Source organism: Rattus norvegicus, chromosome 8, assembly GCF_021556685.1.
Source record: "Rattus norvegicus strain SHRSP/BbbUtx chromosome 8, alternate assembly SHRSP_T2T, whole genome shotgun sequence".
NCBI classification, from domain to species: domain Eukaryota; kingdom Metazoa; phylum Chordata; class Mammalia; order Rodentia; family Muridae; genus Rattus; species Rattus norvegicus.
The window spans coordinates 130,283,269-130,305,926 of NC_141541.1; the positions used below are offsets into that span (position 1 = coordinate 130,283,269).

The 22,658-nt window shown below is 43.3% G+C and overlaps 1 protein-coding gene and 1 pseudogene across 1 annotated transcript; both read left to right on the forward strand.

Annotated features, from left to right (window-relative positions):
• The first annotated feature begins 7,063 nt into the window (after positions 1–7,063).
• Zfp105 (zinc finger protein 105) lies at positions 7,064–17,925 on the forward strand. Its single transcript, NM_001012128.2, is given in 4 exon segments — positions 7,064–7,201; positions 10,432–10,720; positions 12,626–12,770; positions 16,501–17,925. Coding segments are annotated over 3 exon segments (1,575 nt in total). The 5' UTR covers positions 7,064–7,201; positions 10,432–10,531; the 3' UTR covers positions 17,742–17,925.
• Positions 17,926–20,090: 2,165 nt separating this feature from the next.
• On the forward strand, positions 20,091–21,208 carry LOC148004400 (heterogeneous nuclear ribonucleoprotein A3 pseudogene; annotated as a pseudogene).
• Positions 21,209–22,658: the final 1,450 nt, after the last annotated feature.

The following is a 22,658-nucleotide window of genomic DNA, read 5'->3' on the forward strand; positions in this document are numbered from 1 at the left end:
AATGTGTAGAATAATTGGAGATTCCTGATGTTGACCTCTGGTTCATCCTGTCTGTGTAGCATTCTGCTCTATTCCTCCTTTTAATGAATGTTTCTCCTTTTACATAGCTATAGAAGCATATCCTTGAGAGGCTAATGAGATGGCTCAATGGTTAAGAATACTAAATAATTTTCCAGAGGAGCAGGGTTTGTTTCTCAGCACCCACATGGTGGCTAACAGCAGTATATAACTCCAGTTCCAGTTCCCATCTGGCCTCTGGGCATCAGGCATACATGTGATGCACAGACATGCATGCAGGCAAAACACACATTCATATGAAATAAATAAATAGAAATAAATAAATCTAAAAACATGTTTTTAAAGTATATCCTTCTAGAGGACAGAAATATAGTCTATTGATGGATCACTTGCCTAGCATGTGGAAGGCCCTGGGTTCCATCCCCAGCATTGCATATGTGAATAAATAAACACACACAGCATGTATCCTTACACACAGCATGTGCCCTTACACACACAGCATGTGTCCTTACACACAGCATGTGCCTTTACACACAGAGCATGCATCCTTATAGACACAGCATGTGTCCTTACACACACAGCATGTGTCCTTATACACATAGCATGTGTCCTTATACACAGCATGTGCCCTTATACACACAGCATGTATCCTTACACACACACAGCATGTGCCCTTACACACACAGCATGTGTCCTTATACACAGAGCATGTATCCTTACACACACACTCACAGCATGAATCCTTACACACAAAGCATGTATCCTTATATACAATGTATCTTTATACACAGGCAGCATGTATCCTTACACACAAAGCATGTATCCTTATATACAATGTATCTTTATACACAGGCAGCATGTATCCTTACACACACACAGCACTATCCTTATACACAATGTATCCTTATACATACAGCATGTATCCTTATACACACACACACACACACACACACACACACACACACACACACGAACACATCATGTACCCTTACACACATAACATGTATCCTTATACATACAACACATGCCCTTATCGTGTATTTTAGGCCATTTAATAAGTTTTGTTCTCAAACTAGGTGTCATATTACACATCAGTAATATTTACAGAAGCTGAAATGGGAAAGCTGTGAGTTCAGCACTGTGCTGGGCCACGTGAGAGAAAGAGACTGACAGACAGACTGTCATGGTGGTGCTACCCTGCAATCCCAGTGCTTAGGAGACAGACAGACAGGACACTCATGGCTTGGAGAATGTTCTGATCTACACAGTAAGTTTAAGATCATTTAAGTTACATATTGAGATCCTTTCTCAAAGGAAGCATTGGCTGAGGGTGTGTTTCAGTGATAGACTTTGCCTCACACAAAGCCCTAGGCTCCATCTCTGACACCATAAAAAAAGAAAAACAACAACAAATCATCTTTTCAAAAATATAATATTTGATAACTTCACACTTAATTCCATTTACCAAAAAGGGAGAGCATTAAGGAGAATGAAGAGGTGACATCAAAACTAAGTGTTTTCCAAACAGCAGACTATCAAAAGGGAACATCAAGACATTTCAAGGACATATTTCTCAGGCCCTTGCTTTTGAAGAAGAGTGTCAAGTTTTGTCAAGTCAGTTGGGAAATGAAAAGGGAAAAAGTAAATATAGTGAAGAAAGTTTCCCTTGGTGAACAAGAGAAGAAGAAAAGGACTCCACCAGAAAAATGAGGCCAGAAGTGGGGGAACTGTGAAGAAAAATTGACCTTAGACTCAGGTACTTGTAAAAATTTAATAGGTGTTAAAGAAAAAAAGCTTTACAAGTATAACATATGTTGTAAACTTTTTTAATAGAATCTCCCATCTATGAACCATCAGAGAATCTACACTGGTGAGAAACCTCATGTGGAAAGGGCTCTTTTCAGCACTCAAACCTTCTAATGCACTTAGGAGCCATTCTGTGGAGTGACCTTTCAAATGCAGTTAATGTGGGAAACCTTTCTCCCAAAGTGCTTATCTTCTAAACCACCGAGAATCCACACTGGGGAGAAACCTTATAAAGAATTTGGAAAGGGCTTTCTGAGCACTCAGGCCTTATACATTGATGACAGCATTCAGAGGAGAGATCATATAATGTAATGTCTGTACAGTATAACATAATGAATGTTTCCTCAGAATGCTTACCTTATTGACACAAAGGGTAAGAACCTTATAAAAGCAACACGTCTTGCAAAGCTTTCATTCTGAAAAAGAGCCTTATCCTGCACCAAAGAATCCACTCTGGGGAAGTTGTTGGGGTGCAGGTGTCACCCCACAAACCACACAAACACCAATCTTGGTCAGACAGAGATAGTTTATTGAACACACAGCCTAAGACTGATCAATCAGTGATGCAGCTTCAGACTCAGGAGCTGGGAGCTGCAACCTCTGACATTTCTGAGAGCCAGCTTATAAAGGCTAAAACCACAAAAACCACATTGAACTCATACACAGGTGCTGCCCTGTGGTCAGCCCTGACTCAAGCTATTTCTAGACATAACAGTTCACATTGACCTTTAATTTGATGGGTCCTACATAAAGCTGTAGAATTTCTCAAGATTGACAAACCTCATGGCATATAGAATATAACAGGGTATGTGGTCACCATGACCCTGCTCTGAGTCGTTATTTTTCTGCATCAGTGACTGGCAGGCATATTACAGCAACAATATGAAATGGTTGGTAGGCACGGAACAAAATGGCTACAGCTATGTAGGGAGGGAGGCCTCAATACCTATAAATGTGTTGAATGTGGGAAAACGTTTGCTCAGGTCACCTTGTTGACCACCAGGGACTTTACAGTGCAGAGACCCTTACAAGTGTAAGGAATGTGGAAAGTTTTCATTCTAAGTAAAAGCCTCCTCTTATACAGGTGAGTCCAAACAGAAGAGAAACTTTGGTTATAAAAAGTAGGATGACGGGGTTGGGGATTTAGCTCAGTGGTAGAGCGTTACCTAGCAAGCGCAAGGCCCTAGGTTCGGTCCCCAGCTCCGAAAAAAAGAAAAAAAATAGGATGACTTTTAGTTCCAAGTCAAACCTCGCTGACCATAAAAGGACGCACGGCAGAGAGAAGCCTCACAAATGATCCGAGTGTGATGAAGCTTTAGCCAGAGTGCTTATCTGTGTGACTCTCAGAGACTCCACGATGGAGAAAAGCCCTGTGGACTATGGGAGAGTTTTTATTCTGAAGAAGAGCCTCATTTTGCATTTCGAAGCTTCCACACAGGAGAGACTCCATGAGCACAAAGACTGTGGAGTCAACAGGAACCTTTTTGACCATGAGAGACTCTGTAAAGGGGAGAGGCTGTATAAATGTGGAGAGTGTGGGAAAGCCTTTATTATAACCAAAGGTTTCATGGTCCATCAGAAAGAAGCTCCATACCCAGGAGAAAGCATTCAAGGGTGAGGACTGTGGGGAGGTGCTTAGTTATCATTCAAGCCTGCTTGTACTGTAGAATCCACACGGGAGAAAAGCCCTTTGAACGTAGTGAGCGTGGGAGAGCTTTCAGTTCAAACTGGAACCTCGTTGAGCACAAAGTAATCCAGAGCGGTAAGAAACCCTATGAATGCAATGAGTGTGGGACGGGCATCATTCTGTGGGGGAAAGCCTCATTGGGAGTCACAGGATTCATACAAGGAGAAATTCCTTAAGTGCACTGACTGTGAGGAAGTCTTCCGTTACCACTCAAACTTGATAGCGCACCAGAGGATAGCGCACCAGATAAACCACGGGGGCGAGAAGTCCTATGAGTGTACCGAATGTGGAAAGGCTTTACCTGTTGCCTGTGCTTGGACTGCTCTCCGCCCGACCCTACCTGCCGCTGGGGGTTGGGGATTAGTTGGTCAATGACACAGACGTGGGGAGCAGGTGAGAAACACAGCAGTAAGCTCATCTGAGCACTGCTGCAAGCTCCTTTAATACCCTCCACCCACGCCCCCATTGGTCCTAAGAAAATATCTATTTTAGACAGCAGTCTCTGATTGGCTGTCATTGTTTGCACCAGCAATACTTGCTCTCAGGCTGTCCTCCTGTAGGAGATGCTTTTGCAGCTGTGTTTACATAGAGGCAGCCCTACTGTCCCTGCTACATTTACCCACAATAGAACATCAAAGAATTTACAGTGGGAAAATATCTTATGTATGTCATATATGCAGGAAAAAAAATCGTTACCTCTAGTAGAAATCTTATGGTCCATCAAAGAATTCACACTGGAGGAAAAAAACTGATAAATGTGGAGACTGTGGAAAAGATTTTAGTCAGATAAAAACTTGGTGGTACATTAGAGAATATATACTGGGGGAAAAACCTTATGACTGTGTTCTCACAGTCAGGAAATCTTTTGCCTCTAAGAGAAATATAATTGGCTACCAGAGAATACACATGGGGAGAAATCCTATAGGTGTAATGATCGTAATAAAGTTTTTAGGCAAAAAATAAAACCTCACTACACCAGAAAGTTCCCACAGATGAAAATCAACATGAGTGTGTGGGGTCCACAAAGGAATTCTTACAGACTTCAAGACTTCACCATTAACAAAAAGTTCATACTGTAGAAGAATTATTTTGGCTGCAAATTTGAGGCCAGTGAGTCTCAGAGAGAGATTCAGAAAATCTAGGTATGGCTTGGCATATGCATTATTATAAGAGTGCTTACCAGCATACATAAGGTCCTGGGCATGATGGTTTGTATATGCTCGGCACTATTAGAAGGTATGGCCCTGTTGGAGTAGGTGTCACTGTGGGTGTGGGCTATAAGACCCTCATCCTAGCTGCCTGGAAGTCCGTCTTCCACTAGTGGCCTTCAGATGAAGATGTAGAACTCTCAGCTCCTCCTGCACCATGCCTGCCTGGGTGCTGCCATGTTCCCACCTTGATGATAATGGACCGAACTTCTGAACCTGTAAGCCAGCCCCAATTAAATGTTGTCCTTATAAGAGTTGCCTTGGTCATGGTGTCTGTTCACAGCAGTAAAACCCTAACTAAGACACTGTGTTTGAACCTAGAACATAAAAGAGAAAAATACAGTCATGTGAAATGGCACACAGTCATAGTGAAGTAACTGTTGAGCTGTGATCCCTCAGTCTTAGTGGGGAAAACTCATGACCACTTTATGACAAGTTGAAGAAACTTCCCCTAGATTTTCTGTTGCTGTAAAATTATAAAAATAAATAAATAAATAAAATAAAGCTCTCTTTTTCGCCTGCATTAGGTCTGGCACCACAGTTCCCCAAGATATCTGTAGATATCTTCATCTCAGTCAGCAAAGCGTCTCACCTGCTTTGCTCCATCCCATATCACACCACCCATGGCTTCTCTCTGAGCCTGGAAACAATCTTTCTTTACCCATCTAGTTCCCAAGGCAGGTTGCCACCATGCCAGAAATATACATCCCAATTCCGTGGCAGCCTAGTGTCACATACTCTCTTGAACTTAAATCGCCACATGAAAGAGCACACAACACAATAACCTCTGATCCAAATGATAAGATATAATTGCCCACCTAGACAAAGCCCTGTACACATCCATCCCTTATGAACATTCATAACAACCTGTAAAGGTGCAGAGAGAAATCTTAACATCAGCCTCCATGTTCTCTTCTTGTCTTACTCCAGTCTCCTCCTCTCTCTAAAACTTTTCTCCCACCCATCCTTCCTTCTCGTCCAATGACAGGCCTCGTTCTATCCTATACCTGCCTTCACCTGCGTAATGACATCATCCTACAATTTCCAAAGTCTAGAAAAACAACCTCCATTCCAATTAAAAGATAACTGGTACCAAATCACTTACTGTGACTCTGGAAAGAGGCTTTGGAGCACTTCAAGACTGAAGAAACTGTTTGTCTCATAAAAAGGTAATGGTGGGGGCTGGGGATTTAGCTCAGTGGTAGAGCGCTTACCTAGGAAGCGCAAGGCCCTGGGTTCGGTCCCCAGCTCCGAAAAAAAGAACCAAAAAAATAAAAAAAAAAAAAGGTAATGGTGAAGTTGTGATAGCGAAATAAATTTTTAAATGTAAAAAACTGTGCATTGTTTTTAAACATGCACGTCATACTTTTTTTTTTAAAAAAAGATGGTGTGCAGGTGTTACAGAAAGCCTATATAAAAGTGTGATCCAGAGTTGTGAGATACAGAAGTGAGTAGGAAGAGTCTGCTGTCTGAAACCAACCAGGGAAGAACACTGTATTTAGAATCAGAAGACATAGGTTTGGAGTCTGGATTTCCCCTAGACTATGTGATGTCGTCATGGCCTCAAACTTCTGGTGACCCAGCCATAGCCTCTCAAGAGCTGGGATCACAGATGTGGCCACTAGTCCTTGGCTTGATGCTGTGTAATTATTTAAAATTTACTCATTGAGGGACCTGAGTGAAGGGTGCTGTCTTCCTCTGATTTTATCTTTTCAAACACACAAAACTACAGACACCTAAGTGGAGTGCTGTGGAACTCATTTGAGGGCAGAGAGCAGTTTTGAAATGTCTGTGAGTTTTGTTCATGGGACCTGGTCTCTCTATGCAGCCCTAGCTAAGCCGGAACTCACTGTGTAGATCAGGCCAACTCCAGTGCACAGAGATCCGCCAGATTTTGCCTCCTGAGTGCTTACTGGGCACCACCACTCCTAACGGGTTTGAAATATTTTAAATTTTTAAACAGTTAAATACATCTAAATGTGAATGGTTGTTATTTTTCTTATTGGCAATGACGGTTAATGTTTATAATTTCCAAAGTTGACCTTCATTATACATGAGAATTAAGGCAAATGTTGTCCCAGATGAAGGATAGGGGTATCCTCTGCCCATTCCGCCCGTTTTTCTGTACCATTTGATATTTTGAAGATAAAATGGTGAGGGAACTGTCTACCATCGTCAGCTCTGCTTGGGAGAACGCAGCTGCCTAACCGGCTAATGCCCCGCCCGCCCGCCCTCGGCACCGAGGCGGACGACCCCCGTAGATTCATTCCTAGAGAGGCCGGCCTGCCTGGGGAGCCGGAAGCCCAGCGCGAGGCACTTCCTGTCCGGTCATTGTTCTCGGCCCGGTTGCTGCTGAGAGGCGGTGGAATCTCAGTCCGCGAAGCTATCGCCGGCCCGGCTGGGCCAACGTGGCGAGCGGGTCGCGGCGAGAGGCGTGGGATTGTCCTCCACCGACCATCGCGGACAATCGCGGGGCCGGGAGGTAGCTTGGGGCGTCCGGGTCGGGCGGCGAGCCTGTTGGCGGGGATAGAGGAGGCGTCCTGTGCAGATGGCTCCGGCCTGCTGGGGCGAGGGGCCCGCGGGGGTCTGTCTGGCCAGAAGACTCAAGCACATGGTCGAACGAGTCTCAAGCTCTTGTGCCAGGAGACTTAGCCCCACTTAGAATAACCCGCCAGAATTACTGTTTGACGCCGTGGTGAAATTCGTGACATTACTTAAAGAATTTCAGTGTGTACAGTAAAGTTGATGGTGGAAAAGGAGTAAGATTATTCTTGAAGCAGCAGCTGAATATGGCGATTTAGTAAACATTAGCACCAGTTTCTAGAAAAAGAACCAAAGAGGAATAGGTGCAAAAATTTCAAACACCTTACATACAACTAAAATAGATCGTTTGGCTTTATTTAAAATAAAATAAACAAAACCCCTGTCGGCTTATTTGAGATAAAGAGGTCCTGTTAATCAGGAGTTGTGTGCCTGGCTTTAGGCGCTGCTTTAGAAAGCAGTTTGACAATAAATATAAACCCTTAAGCTAGTTCCTTCTAAAGGAGTATTGCAGCAGGTGAAAGGAATTCTTTGTACAGGAAACTATTACCAAAATAAGGATATGGTTAAGTAAATTTAGAATACTCTACCAGAATGAGGTGTGTGTGTGTGTGTGTGTGTGTGTTTGTGTGTGTTTTCTGTATCTTCTGTATATTGAAAGATTATTAAGACTGTTTTGAAACACTGATTGAGTCAAGAACTGGTTGTGGCCAAGGGTATACCTTAGTGGTAGAGCATTTGTCTAGTATACATTAGGCCTTTGTATAGATTCCCAGTACGGTAGAAACAATGAGCAAAACCACCGGTACAGAGTTGTGAGACCCGTGCAAATGCAGTCTGAAGGTGCACACACAAGGGACCGGGGCATCACCCTATCTGTGTATGTGTATGTTTATGCAAGTGTCTGTAAAGGTCAACTAAATGTGTTTAATTGTTAGTGAGACTAACAATTAAAGATTATTGGGTAACAATTTAAAATAAGGGTAAACAACATCAACATGAATGATTTTGTTTTAAGACCAATATTTAGTCTTATCAAACATTTAGAAGATGTGGGAACTATAAACATCAAACAGACTCTGGATGGCCTTTTCTTCAGTCCCTGCTCCACTCTTTGTCCCTGTATTTCCTCCTGTGAGTATTTTGTTTCCCCTTCTAAGAAGGAATGAAGCATCCATATATTGGTCTTCCTCCTTCTTGGGCTTTATATGGTATGTGAATTTTTTTCTTAGTATTCTAAGCTTTTGGGCTATTACTCACTTATCAGTGAGTGCATACCATGTGTGTTCTTTTGTGACTGGATTACCTCACTCAGGATGATATTTTCTAGTTCCATCCATTTGCCTAGAAATTTCATGAAGTCATTGTTTTTAATAGCTGACTAGTACTCCACTGTGTAAATATACCACATTTTCTGTATCCATTCCTCTGTTGAGGGACATCTGGGTTCTCCCCAGCCTCTGGCTATTATAAAGAAGGCTGCTATGAACATAGTGGAGCATGTGTCCTTGTTGTATGTTGAAGCATTATTTGGGTATACGCTTAGGAGTGGTATAGCTGGGTCCTCAGGTATTACTATGTCCAGTTTTCTGAGGAACAGCCGGACTGATTTCCAGAATGGTTGTACCAGTTTGCAATCCCACTAGCAATGGAGGAATGTTCCTCTTTCCCCACATCCTCGCCAGCATCTGCTGTCACCTGAGTTTTTGATCTTAGCCATTCTGCCTGCTGTGAGATGGAATCTCAGGATTGTTTTGATTTTCACTTCCCTGATAACTAAGAATATTGAACATTTCTTTAGGTGTTTCTCAGCCATTTGGTATTCCTCAGTTGAGAATTCTTTGTTTAGCTCTGTACCCCATTTTTTAATAGGATTATTTGACTCTCTGGAATCTAAGTTCTTATGTTCTTTGTATATATTAGATGTATCTATCGGATTGGTAAAGATCTTTTTCCAATCTGCCCCACCTGGGGATCCATCCCAAATATTGTCACTAAACCCAGGCTCTATTGCTGATGCCAAGAAGTGCTTGCTAACAGGAGCCAGATATGGGTGTCTTTTGAGAGGTTCTGCCAGAGCCCTCCTGATACAGATGAGGATGGTGGCAGCTTACCATTGGACTAAACAGAGGGCCCAGTCGAGGAGTTAGAGAAAAGACTGAAGGAACTGACAGGGTTTGCAACCCCAGAGGAAGAACAACAATATCAACCAGCTAGACCCAACCAGAGCTCCCAGGGACTAAACCATTAACCAATGAGTACACATGGAGGGACCCATGACTCCAGCCACATATGTAGCAGAGGATGGCATTGTCCAGTATTAATAGGAAGAAAAGCCCTTGGTCTTGTGAAGGCTCATTTTCTCCACTGTAGGGTAATGCCAGGGCATTGAGGTTGGAATGGGTGCGTGGGATTGGGAGAATCCTCATAGATGCAGGGGGAGAGATGGGTAAAAGGGGATAACATAAAATATCCAAGAAAAGTAAAATTAAAAAAAAATAAAACAGATGAAAAGAACCTCAAAAATACTTTTTAATTATACTCTCTAAGATAATCATTCTTTTTCTCCTTGGCAAGGAGTCTTTGTAATATCCCTCTTCTTAAAAAAAAAAAAATTAGTCTAGCTGGGCAGTAGTAGCACATCCCAGCACTCAGGAGGCAGAGGCAGGCTGAGTTTGAGACCAACCTGGTCTATAGAGTGAGTTCCAGGAAAGCCAGGGCTACACAGAGAAACCCTTTCTCAAGGAAACAAAACAAAACAAAATCAGTCTAATTCTGAAAATAGCTGTCCCCATAGTGAAAATAAACTATAAGTAAAATAGTAATTATCACCGGGTTGGAATTTTTCCTTAATCTTTTTCTATATAAAAGTTTTTAGTTCTTCCTGTATTTCCTTTTTTTCCCCTTCTGAGTCTCAATATGCAGCCCTGGATGGTCTATGTAGGCTTCCCAAGTGCTGGGATTAAAGGTGTACACTACCACACCAGGCAAAATACTATTTTGTATCAAAAATAAAAGGCGGTTTATACATCTATTTTTGTTATGTATTTATAGTCAGCTCCCATCATTTGAAGGATCACTAGCTGAGAACTGGGAACATCAACCAGTGGTTGATGGTGAGTGTTATCCATGCTATGTATCTGTTGCTAACCATGTTTTCTGGTTTTGCAGTGAATAGCTCATCTTGGCTTTGGAGACTTGAAGATTAGATGGAGCTTAACTGTTGGGGGGTGCCTGTCAGCTGTCAAAGATCCTGCACTGAACAGAGAAGATGACTGCAGAGTTGAAAGAGACCATGGGCAGAGCCTCTTGGAGCCCAGTGAAGGTGAAAAAGGAAGAAGATGAAGAATGTGTCATAAGTCAGGCATCCAGCCAACAAGTGTTCTCTGGGAACATCAAGAACTGGGCCCTGGGGGAGGGTCCTTACGTGAGCATCTGTGGATCAGAAGAGGAGGAGAAGGTAAATGACGAATTTGGGAGGAGAAGAAGAAAAGTGCAGGTCTCGGGTTGGGGATTTAGCTCAGTGGGTTCCTGGGTTCCGTCCCCAGCTCCGAGGGAAAAAAAAAAAAGTGAAAAGTGCAGGTCTCAGATGGTTTCACAGCACTGTCCTATCAGACCCAGATAGTTTCAGAGGCACTGTCCTGTCAGACCCAGATGGTTTCACAGGCACTGTCCTGTCAGACCCAGATGGTTTCACAGGCACTGCCCTGTCAGACCCAGATTGTTTCACAGGCACTGTCCTGTCAGACCCAGATGGTTTCACAGGCACTGTCCTGTCAGACCCAGATGGTTTCACAGGCACTGTCCTGTCAGACCCAGATGGTTTCACAGCACTGACCTGTCAGACCCAGATGGTTTCACAGCACTGTCCTGTCAGACCCAGATGGTTTCACAGCACTGACCTGTCAGACCCAGATGGTTTCACAGCACTGTCCTGTCAGACCCAGATGGTTTCACAGGCACTGTCCTGTCAGACCCAGATGGTTTCACAGGCACTGTCCTGTCAGACCCAGATGGTTTCACAGCACTGACCTGTCAGACCCAGATGGTTTCACAGCACTGTCCTGTCAGACCCAGATGGTTTCACAGCACTGACCTGTCAGACCCAGATGGTTTCACAGCACTGTCCTGTCAGACCCAGATGGTTTCACAGCACTGTCCTGTCAGACCCAGATGGTTTCACAGCACTGACCTGTCAGATCCAGATGGTTTCACAGCACTGTCCTGTCAGACCCAGATGGTTTCACAGCACTGTCCTGTCAGACCCAGATGGTTTCACAGCACTGTCCTGTCAGACCCAGATGGTTTCACAGCACTGACCTGTCAGACCCAGATGGTTTCACAGGCACTGTCCTGTCAGACCCAGATGGTTTCACAGGCACTGTCCTGTCAGACCCAGATGGTTTCACAGGCACTGTCCTGTCAGACCCAGATGGTTTCACAGGCACTGTCCTGTCAGACCCAGATTCCTTTTTCCTGGTTAGGGCCCTGACCTTTATTCCTTTGGAATATAGTGAGAATTTTCCTTCTGAGTGATGTGTTGGTGTTCTCTATAAATCTGCAGCTTCCAACCATTGCTACATAGAACTTGAACCTTACAGCATCTCGTTGCCCACATTATACTCCATTGTAATCAAACCAGATTCTGAGAATAAGACCTGGGTTTCTGTGTTTTTACGAATGTGTCAAGCTCCTTATTGTGGATGACGTCTGCCACCTGGGGTTATTAACCTATAACTTGGGTGTAGGAGGTCTGGGTGTTGCTACAGGTACTGCTCCTCTATAGACAAATAACATAGCTCAACCTGGCTTGAATTCCTGAGTCTCCTGCCCTGCCTTCACTGCCCGTATGCTGGGATTAAGGGCATGCATTGCCACACTTTGGCTTGCCCTTAATGGTTTCAAGCACACCCCAGGTTCATTCAAAGGTCTTCCCAGAGCTCTCTATGAAAGTCTATGATTATCTTTGGGGACCAGAAAATCCTGCTGAAAAATGTGTCCCAGTGCTGCGCTCAAACTCTGCTAACCTTGAACCTCTGATCCACCTGCAGCCACTCCCCAGGTGCCAGCACAGCTGATTTCTGTAGCGTGAAGTGAGTGCTGTGCCCTCTGAGCTTCTTAAAGCCATGCTCCCTGCTGGTCCAAGCCAGGACTCAGCAGCAGACTAGAGTGTGCGTTGTAGAGCTGAGTGAGTAATAATTCAAAGTGGTAGCCTTGCTTTTCCCCCAGGTGTCCTGGGGAGCTGGGGAAGGCTCCTCCCCAGTGTCTGTGATCTCCACGAATGTGTTTTCATCCTCAAAGCTGTGATCACAGCGCTGCAGTCTTCAGTCCCCTTCATAAACAAACTATGCTCACTTGTTTCTAGGGTCAGAAAATGTTCTGGGACATGGCAGTGGTACTAAAAGCAACACAGGAGGCTGCTGCTGCTTCACCCCTTGGGAGCTACTCATTGACAGGGACTCTGGTCAAGAGTGAAATCCTGGAGCCTCATGGGAACCCAACCCCACTAGGTAAAGTTCAGCACCGTGATCTCAGTCACATTAAAACGTGGGCAGGAGTCTGGTTTCTCTTTTTGAACCATATAGTGTGAAGGTGTTGACCCTGTCAACCCTTCAGAGCTGCTCATCCAGTGGCCATAGTAAGAGGCTTACTTTATACAGTCTAAAGACCACACGGGTAAGTTCCAAACTCACTTATTCATCATGCTTACTTTTCAGCACTTTCCATGTCCACACACATGTAAGCCCATGTCTTCATGTGTTTTATGGTTATTCATAAGTTGCAAGCAAAGGACAGTGCTCTGCATGTGTTTTCATTTTCTTTTCTGAGATGGTCCGAAGGCCCAGACTAGCCTGAAGTTCACTAAATAGGCAAGACTGACCTTGACTGTTGGTCTCCTGTCTTTACTTCCCCAGTGTCACTATGTGTGTTGGGGATTAAACCCAATGCTTCATACATGCTAGGCAAGCAGTTTACCAATCAAGTGACAACCTCAGTCTTAAATGTCTTAAATATCTTGAGAAATGGCTCAGTGGGTAAGAGCACTCAGTGCTCTCCCAGAGGACCTAGTTTAATCGCAAGCACCCACATGGCAGTTCACACCTGTCTATAAGTCTGGTTCCAGTGACTCTGCCCTCAGACATACATGTAGGTAAAATACCAATGCATATAAAATAAAAAGAAAGAAGTAATTTTTTAAAGCTAGTAACTTTAGGGCTATTGAGACAGCTGAACAGGTAAAGACTCCTGATGACCAAGTTGGATCCTAAGACCCACATGGATAGTGGAAGAAAGCAGTACATTGACTCCCAGAAGTCAACCTCTGACGGCCACACGTGTGCTTTGACAGGCACCTTCAGCTTGGTATCATGGCCTTTAATCCCAGCACTCTGAGATCGTGGCAGTTGGATCTCTCTGCATTTGAAGCCAGCCTGGTCAACATAGCTGGTCCAGACCAACTACATAGTAAGGGCTACATAGTAAGACTCTGTCTCAAAACAAACAAAACATACCTTCAACATGGAAGAAGTTATAAACCATTAGTATGAAAATGATTTAAGAAGTTAATTCAGGCATTGAGTATGATGGCTTATTCCTTTAATCCTAGCACTTAGGAGGTAGATGCAGGTTAGGTCCCTGACTTCTAGGCTACCCTGGCCTTTAGAGTGAACAAGGGCTACACAGAGAAGCCCTGTCTTAAAGCAGTAGCTCAGGGCTATCAGATGTCTCAATGATGAAGGCAGTTGTTGCCACGGTTTTTGACCCGAGTTCAATCCCATGAAACCACGTGGGAGAAAGGATCAGCTCCTGCAAGTTGTCCTCAGACTTCCACATGCACACTGCACACTGTGCATGTGCACAGACATAAGACACAAATGTTGGGTGGGGTGAGCAGTTTATTCAAATGTACAGAGATTAAAAGGTACCCAAGAAGCAGGTGGAAATGTTCATCTTTATAAGAGACAACACAGACTAAAAACAGTAAGATGTTCTCACTTAATTAAATCTTTATTAATATTGTTGTTGTTATCATCTTGGTTTGTGGTTTTGTTTTTGAGACAGGGTCTCTCTACATCTCTGCATAGTCCTGGCTGTCCTGAAACTCATCATGTAGACCAGGCTAGCCTTGAACTCACAGATATCAACCTGCCAAATGTCCTCTAGTTACTGGAATTAAAAGTTTATACCACAACACTGGCCCATGAAATCAGTCTTGATTGGTTGTAGCAGAATATTGCCTGTGACTAAGGGTTGAAAATGTCAGAGTTGTCTCAAGGGAGAAAAATTATGCTTCATAACTAGAGTATACAAAGTTGCTTAGAGGGCCAACAATGTAAATTTCAAATCTTTTCTGTTCTGTTTTGGTTTTTTGTTCGTTTTCCCTGACAGTGTTTCATGTAATCTAGACGACCTTGAATCTTTGAAGGTCTTGCCTCTGCTTCCCAGATGTCGAGATCACAATTAGGCTTTATTTATCTGTTTACTTTGTGTATGTATTTATGTACCCATGCCACAATGCACTCACAGAGGTTGTGGGGTTAGCTTTGCCCTTCCATTTTTTCCCCCTAAGATTTATTTAACTTATGTGTATGAGTACACCGTGACTCTCCCCAGACACACCAGAAGAGGGCATCAGATCCCATTACAGATGGTTTAAATGGCCCAGGGTTGGGTAGCAAGAACTTGTACCAGCTAAAGATTATACAGATTACATGTTCTTTGAAATAGTGAAAGGCGTGAGTTTATAGTTCAAAATGCAGTGCATATATTTAACGTATTGCTGCCTTTTGCTCAGTCCTCTGCACCAGGGGGAAGGAGTAAAAGGAAGAAAGTCAGATACTGATGAGAACTCACTGATGCTCTGGCCATGGTTTGGTGATAGAATATTTGTATAGCATCTCAAGTCCCGAGTCCTTTGGAAGAGCGGCCAGTGTTCTTAACTGCTGAGCCACACCCCAGCCTTGATGAGTTTTTGTTTTTTTGAGACAAATTCTCTTCGTTTAATCCTGGCTGTCTTTGAACTTGCTATAGAGGAGGCTGTCCTCAGACTCTGAGAGATACTCCTTTCTCAGATACCCATGTGCTGGGATTACAAGTGTGTGTCACCGTGTCCAGATTTTATCCTTTTTTTTTTTTTTTCTTTTTTCTTTTTTTGGTTCTTTTTTTCGGAGCTGGGGACCAAAAGATTTTATCCTTTTGCTATCATTTTCATACACAAAAGCCTAAGTTGGAATGTCTTTTGTTTATGGATAGAGATTATAATTAACTGATCAGCTCTATGCTTTTTTTTTTTTTTTTTTTGTAAAAATAGTTTTATTCTCCTTCAAACATAAACCATCACTCTTGGGGAAAGGAAGGTGGCAGGGTGGTCCATGGCTCACTTGAATGGGGTGGGGGGAGATTAAGAAGTCCCACCCCACTGCCTAGCTGAGATAAGATTACATCCCTAACACTGTATATAAATATCTCCTTACATTAAAACAATTTTTCAGGTCTCACTTCACTCTACCCCAAGCTGGGAAACCATTATCTTCGGTTTGTGACGTTACAGATCCCAGAGAAAGGGTGTGGGGGAGAGGCAGACATGAGACAACTGGAAAACAGGAAGGGTATAAGGCAATGAGTAACAGGCCCCACATAGCCAAGCTCCCCTTTCCAGAAGAGCAAGGAGGGGCCCTTGTAGAGCAGAGAGGCCGTGTACCTGTGCGTATGATCAGCTCTATGCTTAACCATACTAGCAGCTCAAGAAAAAAAGGCAAGTTGAGGAAGGGCTGGTATCCTTCATAACTGGTCACAGTTGTGAGACTTGTCTTCAGGTAACCAGAGTGTTGTCTAGAGTTTTGGCCTGTTTCTCTGGTATTACTGACAGAAGTAAGGAGGGAAATTTCTCTCTTAGTTTATAGGAACAGCAGTTTTAGTTCAGAGTAATTTGTATAGACAATGATAGCAGGATTATGTGGAAGATGAAACTGTTTGTCTCAGGAAGCACAGGGCTAGGACTTTGCAGAACTTTCCCCAAAACACTACTAGCTGGAGGCAAATATTCAGCATGCAGTCTTATATGTGACACTTACAATGGAACCATAATAGATTCTGGTGGGGGCAAGTGTGTGGCAGAGCACAGACCCTTCCGTGGTATCCCCTCTTTGATGAAGTCTTTTATTTTCCTGACCTTGATGAGCCTATTCTTTTTATAGGCAAGAGGAAACTAACATTTATATTATCTGTTTCTTGGTACAGGTACCAAAACCAAGAACCTAGAGTTATTGATTCCTAAAACAGAGATATGTGATGACTCGGATAAGCCCCCTATGATTTTAGGAAGAATCCAGAAAGGTGACCTTCAAAGCTCTGAGCTAGGAGAATCTTGTGAAAAGGGAAATATGTTTAAAAAGCTGAGAATAAGGAGAGAAAAAGGAGATTTGAGAAAAGTGAAAGACTGCCCATTGTCTGGAAGCTTCCAAGACGAGGAAGAAGAGAAATCTAAGAAAACTAGGGGGAAATATAGCCTTAGTTCTGCTCCTGCTAAAAAACAGAAAATACAGCCTGGGCAGAAGCCGTTTACGTGTAGTGAGTGTGGGAAAGGCTTTAGTCAGAGTGCAAATCTTGTTGTGCATCAACGAATCCACACTGGGGAGAAGCCCTTTGAGTGTCATGAGTGTGGGAAGGCCTTCATTCAGAGTGCAAACCTTGTTGTGCATCAGAGGATCCACACTGGACAGAAACCCTATGTTTGTGGAAAATGTGGGAAGGCTTTCACTCAGAGTTCAAATCTGACTGTTCATCAGAAAATCCACTCCTTAGAAAAAACCTTTAAGTGTGGTGAATGTGAAAAAGCCTTCAGTTACAGCTCGCAGCTTGCTCGCCACCAGAAAGTCCATATAACTGAGAAATGCTATGAATGCAATGAATGTGGAAAAACATTCACTCGAAGCTCCAACCTCATCGTCCATCAGAGGATCCACACTGGGGAGAAGCCTTTTGCTTGCAATGACTGTGGAAAAGCCTTTACCCAAAGTGCAAATCTTATCGTGCATCAGCGAAGCCACACTGGGGAGAAGCCGTATGAGTGTAAAGAGTGTGGGAAAGCCTTCAGTTGTTTTTCTCACCTCATTGTGCACCAGAGAATTCACACTGCAGAGAAACCTTACGACTGCAGCGAATGTGGAAAAGCCTTCAGTCAGCTCTCTTGCCTTATTGTCCACCAGAGAATTCATAGTGGAGATCTCCCTTATGTATGTAATGAGTGTGGGAAGGCCTTCACTTGTAGCTCATACCTACTGATTCATCAAAGAATCCATAATGGGGAAAAACCTTATTCTTGTAACGAGTGTGGGAAGGCCTTCAGACAGAGGTCAAGCCTCACTGTCCACCAGCGAACCCACACCGGAGAGAAGCCCTATGAATGTGCAAAGTGTGGTGCAGCTTTTATTTCTAACTCACACCTCATGCGACATCACAGAACTCATCTTGTCCAATAGCAAGGAAGAGGGTGAAACCTTGCTCTTGGTCATAACCTACTGCTGCTAATAGCAGGCACCTCTGTTCTTTATTCTTCCTTGGCCAAAATGAGGACTGTACCTTTTAAAGTTATTTTTCTGGAAGGTAATGTAAACACACATTTCAAAGGCTAATTTAAAGAAAATAAAACTTAAACACCTAAAAGCCAAGAACTTTGTTTTAACTGTATATATCCTAAGCAGTCATGTATTCTAAACAGAATGTGAGATCAGAGTGCATGTACTGATCTTAATCCTGCTAAGTTTCTAAGTTCAGATGAAATCATGCATTGTGGGAGGTGTGGGAGCAAATGCATTACGGCTTTTATAGAATGAGTCCTACACATATATTTATTTATTTATATGCATGTATGTATGTATTGAGCTTACTTGGAGAAAGTTTTTTGCTCAGTATTTCTTTAAAATTATGAGTTGATTGACCTTTGATCCTGGCCAAATCACATGAGCCAGCGAATTTCTATACTGATACATTACCCAGCTAATAATAACTCCCAATTCAGTTTAACCCTCACATCTGCGACTGTTTTCCTCAAGTTTTTAGTAGGGGTAAAGGGGCTTTCCTTGTCAAAGCTGTCATAGGTATTCCTGCTGCATTGGGTCATCCCCTCTTCCTTAGGCTGGTCTTGCAAAAGCCGGTTGAAAATGCCAAAGCCTCACTTCCACAGTTGCTGGATGTGAAAGGACTTTTTGCCAGGCCTGATGATCAGCATTACGAGTAAAGCCAGGAGGCTGCAGAGATGGCTTAGGTTGGTAAGTGCTGTATGTGCAAGCCTGAAGACCTTAGCATTCACTTAAAAGGCAGACATGGTGTGAGACCGGAGAGATGACTCAGCTGTTAAGAGCACAACACTGTTATGGAGTAGCCAGGTTCAGCTCTCAGCACCCACATTTGGCTCAACCTTTAACTCCAGTTGCAGCAGATCTGACATCTTCTTCTTGCTTCCTCGGGCTCTGGGCACAGACATGGTACTCATTCATACATGCAGACCAAACAGAATAAAACTACAAAATCTTAAAAAGGTAGACACGGTGGTACACATCTATAACCCCGACACAGAGACAGGAGGGAATGGAGAATATGGTGGGAGACACAGGTGGATCCCTGAAGATCATTAGCCAGAAAGACTAGTTTAATCAATGAGCAGATTAGGTATGAGGCTGTCTCCAAAGAAGTAGAGAGCCATCAATGGAATGTCTCAAAAGTTGACCTCTGGTCCTAAGCACACTCAAGTATACAAAGAGAATCAGAAAATTCAACCCACTCTCAAATGAGGATAATAGTTGTAGAGTGAAACACTACTGCAAAACATGAAGTCATACACAGATATTTTGGCAGCACAACATTTTACTCCCAATTCCTTCTGGTTTGGGAAGAGGTGTCCTTGGGCGTTTGTTCCTTCCTTGGTGATTTGTCCATCCCACATCTGTTATTTCTCCACCACCCCCTCATTCCTCCCTTAGGCATCCTATGATTGTAACTCCTTTGTAACTAAGTTATGAAAGTTCTTTGTAAGGACTGCACATTGCAGCAAGCTCTGCTCATTGGTAGGTCATACTAACTACCTGATGTTTCTTAAGGCCACCATGTAGTGCTGGGAATTGAACTCTGGTCCCCTGGAAAAGCAACTGGTGCTCATGACAGTTTTTTTAAAAATAGAGCCAAGTTTACAGTCTCAGTCTGACCCGACCCAAATACATGACCTTTAGATCTTGTTTCTTTTGATTGCCTTCCTCACCAAATGGTACCTTTTATCTACCACTAACATGTTTGACTAGTCCTTGTCCCAGGTCTGATTCCAAAGTGATCTAAGAATAATCCTATTGCTTGGGGAAAAAAATACAAACAACAAAAAACCCTAGTTCTCAAAGACATAGACAATTGCTCTCGTGAGGTAAATAATCTAAGCTCTACTACTCCTAAAATCCAAAGATTGGAACAATAATTTACTCCTCTGATTTCAGCATTCCTTGTCTTTAATATATATTAACATTGTTTTATCAAATTGCTTATAGTTTCTGCTAGGTGTGAGACTTCTGATTAAGAAACCTGAATTAGCTGGATGTGGTGGCACACACCATTAATCCCAGCACTGGTAGGGCAGAGGCAGGTGGATTGAGGCCAACTTGGTCTACACAGTGAGTCCAAGACAGCCAGAGCTACATATTAAGACCCTGTCTTGAAAAACAAAAGGGAAACAGACAAGAAACCTGACTTAAAGTTAACTTAAAAATCTGTGTCAAACTTTATCCAAGTGCTACACAGCAGTTACATTTTAATGCAGTTTGTTGCTCAGTTAAAACTGACCTGAGGCTCTTCTTCTCGGTCCCATATTGAACTCGAGTTGGAAGAGGCAAGTCCGGTCTCAAAATGGAGGGCCACGATCCAAGGGAACCAGAGCAGCTGAGGAAGCTGTTTGTTGGTGGTCTGAGCTTTGAAACCACAGATGATAGCTTAAGAGAACATTTTGAGAAATGGGGCACACTTACAGACTGTATGGTAATGAGAGATCCTCAAACAAAACATTCCAGAGGCTTTGGTTTTGTGACCTGCTCTTGTGTGGAAGAGGTGGATGCTGCAATGTGTGCTCGGCCACATAAGGCTGATGGACATGTGGTGGAACCAAAGAGAGTTGTTTCTAGAGAGGATTCTGTGAAGTCTGGGGCCCATTTAACGGTGAAGAAGATTTTTGTTGGTGGTATTAAAGAGGATACAGAAGAATATAATCTGAGAGACTACTTTGAAAAGTATGGCAAGATTGAAACCATAGAAGTTATGGAAGACAGGCAGAGTGGGAAAAAGAGGATTTGCTTTTGTAACTTCTGGTGATCATGACACAGTTGATAAAATTGTTCAGAAATACCACACTATTAATGGGCATAATTGTGAAGTGAAAAAGGCCCTTTCTAAACAAGAGATGCCGTCTGCTGGATCACAGATCTGGCAACTTTATGGGACGTGGAGGAAACTTTGGTGGAGGAGGAGGTTATGGTGGTGGAGGTGGTGGCCGCAGAGGCAATTATGGAGATGGTGATGGTGGATATCATGGATTTGGGGTGATGGTGGCAACTATGGTCCTGGTTACAGTAGTAGAGGAGGTTATGGAGGTGGTGGACCAGGATATGGAAACCAAGGTGGTGGATATGGTGGTGGAGGAGGAGGATATGATGGTTACAATGAAGGAGGAAATTTTGGTGGAGGTAACTATGGTGGTGGTGGGAACTATAATGACTTTGGAAATTATAGTGGACAGCAACAATCTAATTATGGACCCATGAAGGGGGGCAGTTTTGGTGGAAGAAGCCAGGCAGTCCCTATGGTGGTGGCTATGGATCTGGAGCTGGAAGTGGTGGATACGGCAGCAGAAGGTTTTAAAATAAAACAAACAAATGGCTACAGTTCTTAGCAGGAGAGAGAGCAAAGAGTTGTCAGGAAAACTGCAGGTTACTTTGAGATAGTCGTTCCAAATGCATTAGAGGAACTGTAAAAATCTGCCACAGAAGGAACGATGATCCATAGTCAGAGAAGTTACTGCAGCTTAAACAGGAAGCCCTTCTTGTTCAGGACTGTCATAGCCACAGTTTGCAAAAGTGCAGTTATCGATTGATGCCGTGTAGTGTTAATTAGATGTACATTCCTGAGGTCTTTTATCTGTTGTAGCTTTGTCTTTTTCTTTTTCTTTTCATTACATCAGGTATATTGCTCTGTAAATTGTGGTAATGGTACCAGGAATAAAAAATTAAGGAACTTTTAACTTTAAAAAAAAAAACTGACCTGGGTGTTACTTTGATACCATACTTGGAAGTCTATGCTGATGTGAACACATGGTCACAGAACCCATATTTGGCCACTACCCCAAGTCAGCTCCATCCCAGGGACTAAGGGCACTCTCAAAAGTCCCTACAGCTCTGATAAGTTGTCCATCTTCTTGGTCAAAGGAGCCAGGAGACCCAGTGCCAGAGGTTGGAGTGTAACCAGTGTATATACTACAAAGGAGAAGGACAAAACAAGGAAATGCCCTCAGTACTTCCAAGAGATGCCACACGGTCAGCAAGGACCATAACTCAGCCCAGCAGTTGGCACAGCTGGTAAATGCTAAAGGAGCCCAGTGTCTCCCGTCTCTAGGAATCAGAGTACCGCACTTGGAACTGGCCTTATTATCAACAAATGGTTCATTCTGACCACATACACAGTCCTAAACAACTAGCAGTAAGGACGAGCAAATTAAAACCCTAACCTTTAAAGAGAGATATGCCATCAGTCCAGCTTACAGGCCTTTGCATGAGTTACTGACACAGTAGGTAAGTATTCACAGGCTCACCAGTTGTAATCAGATCAAAATACTGCCCAATGCCTCTCCTAATTGTAGGCAAAATGTTTGTATGCTGTTGATAACTCTAACTTCTCCTTTGCTTTACAAGATCTAAACAGCAGACTGAGGCCCCTGCCAAATATGACATTGGAAAAGTAACTTTTTCCTGTTTATATTTTTTAAGATTTGTGTATGTATGTATGTATGTATGTATGTATGTATGTATGTATGTATGTATGTGCGTTGTGGTTTACCTGTTTGTATGTCTGTGAAGGTGTCAGATCCCCTGGAATTGGAGCTACAGACAGTTGTGAGCTGCTATATGAGTGCTGCATATTGAACCAGGGCTTCTGGAAGAGCAACCAGTGCTCTTAACTGCCAAGCCACCCTCCAGCTCCCCTCCCTCCCTCCCTCCCTCCCTCCCTCCCTCCCTCCCTCCCTCTCTCCCTCTCTCCTTCCCTCTCTATGCTACAGAGCCTTAGCTCTGACCTTAAACTCAGTGGGATCTGCCTGTCCGTGCCTTAAAAGTGTACCACCATACCGGGCTTCCTTTTTTTTTTTTTTTTTA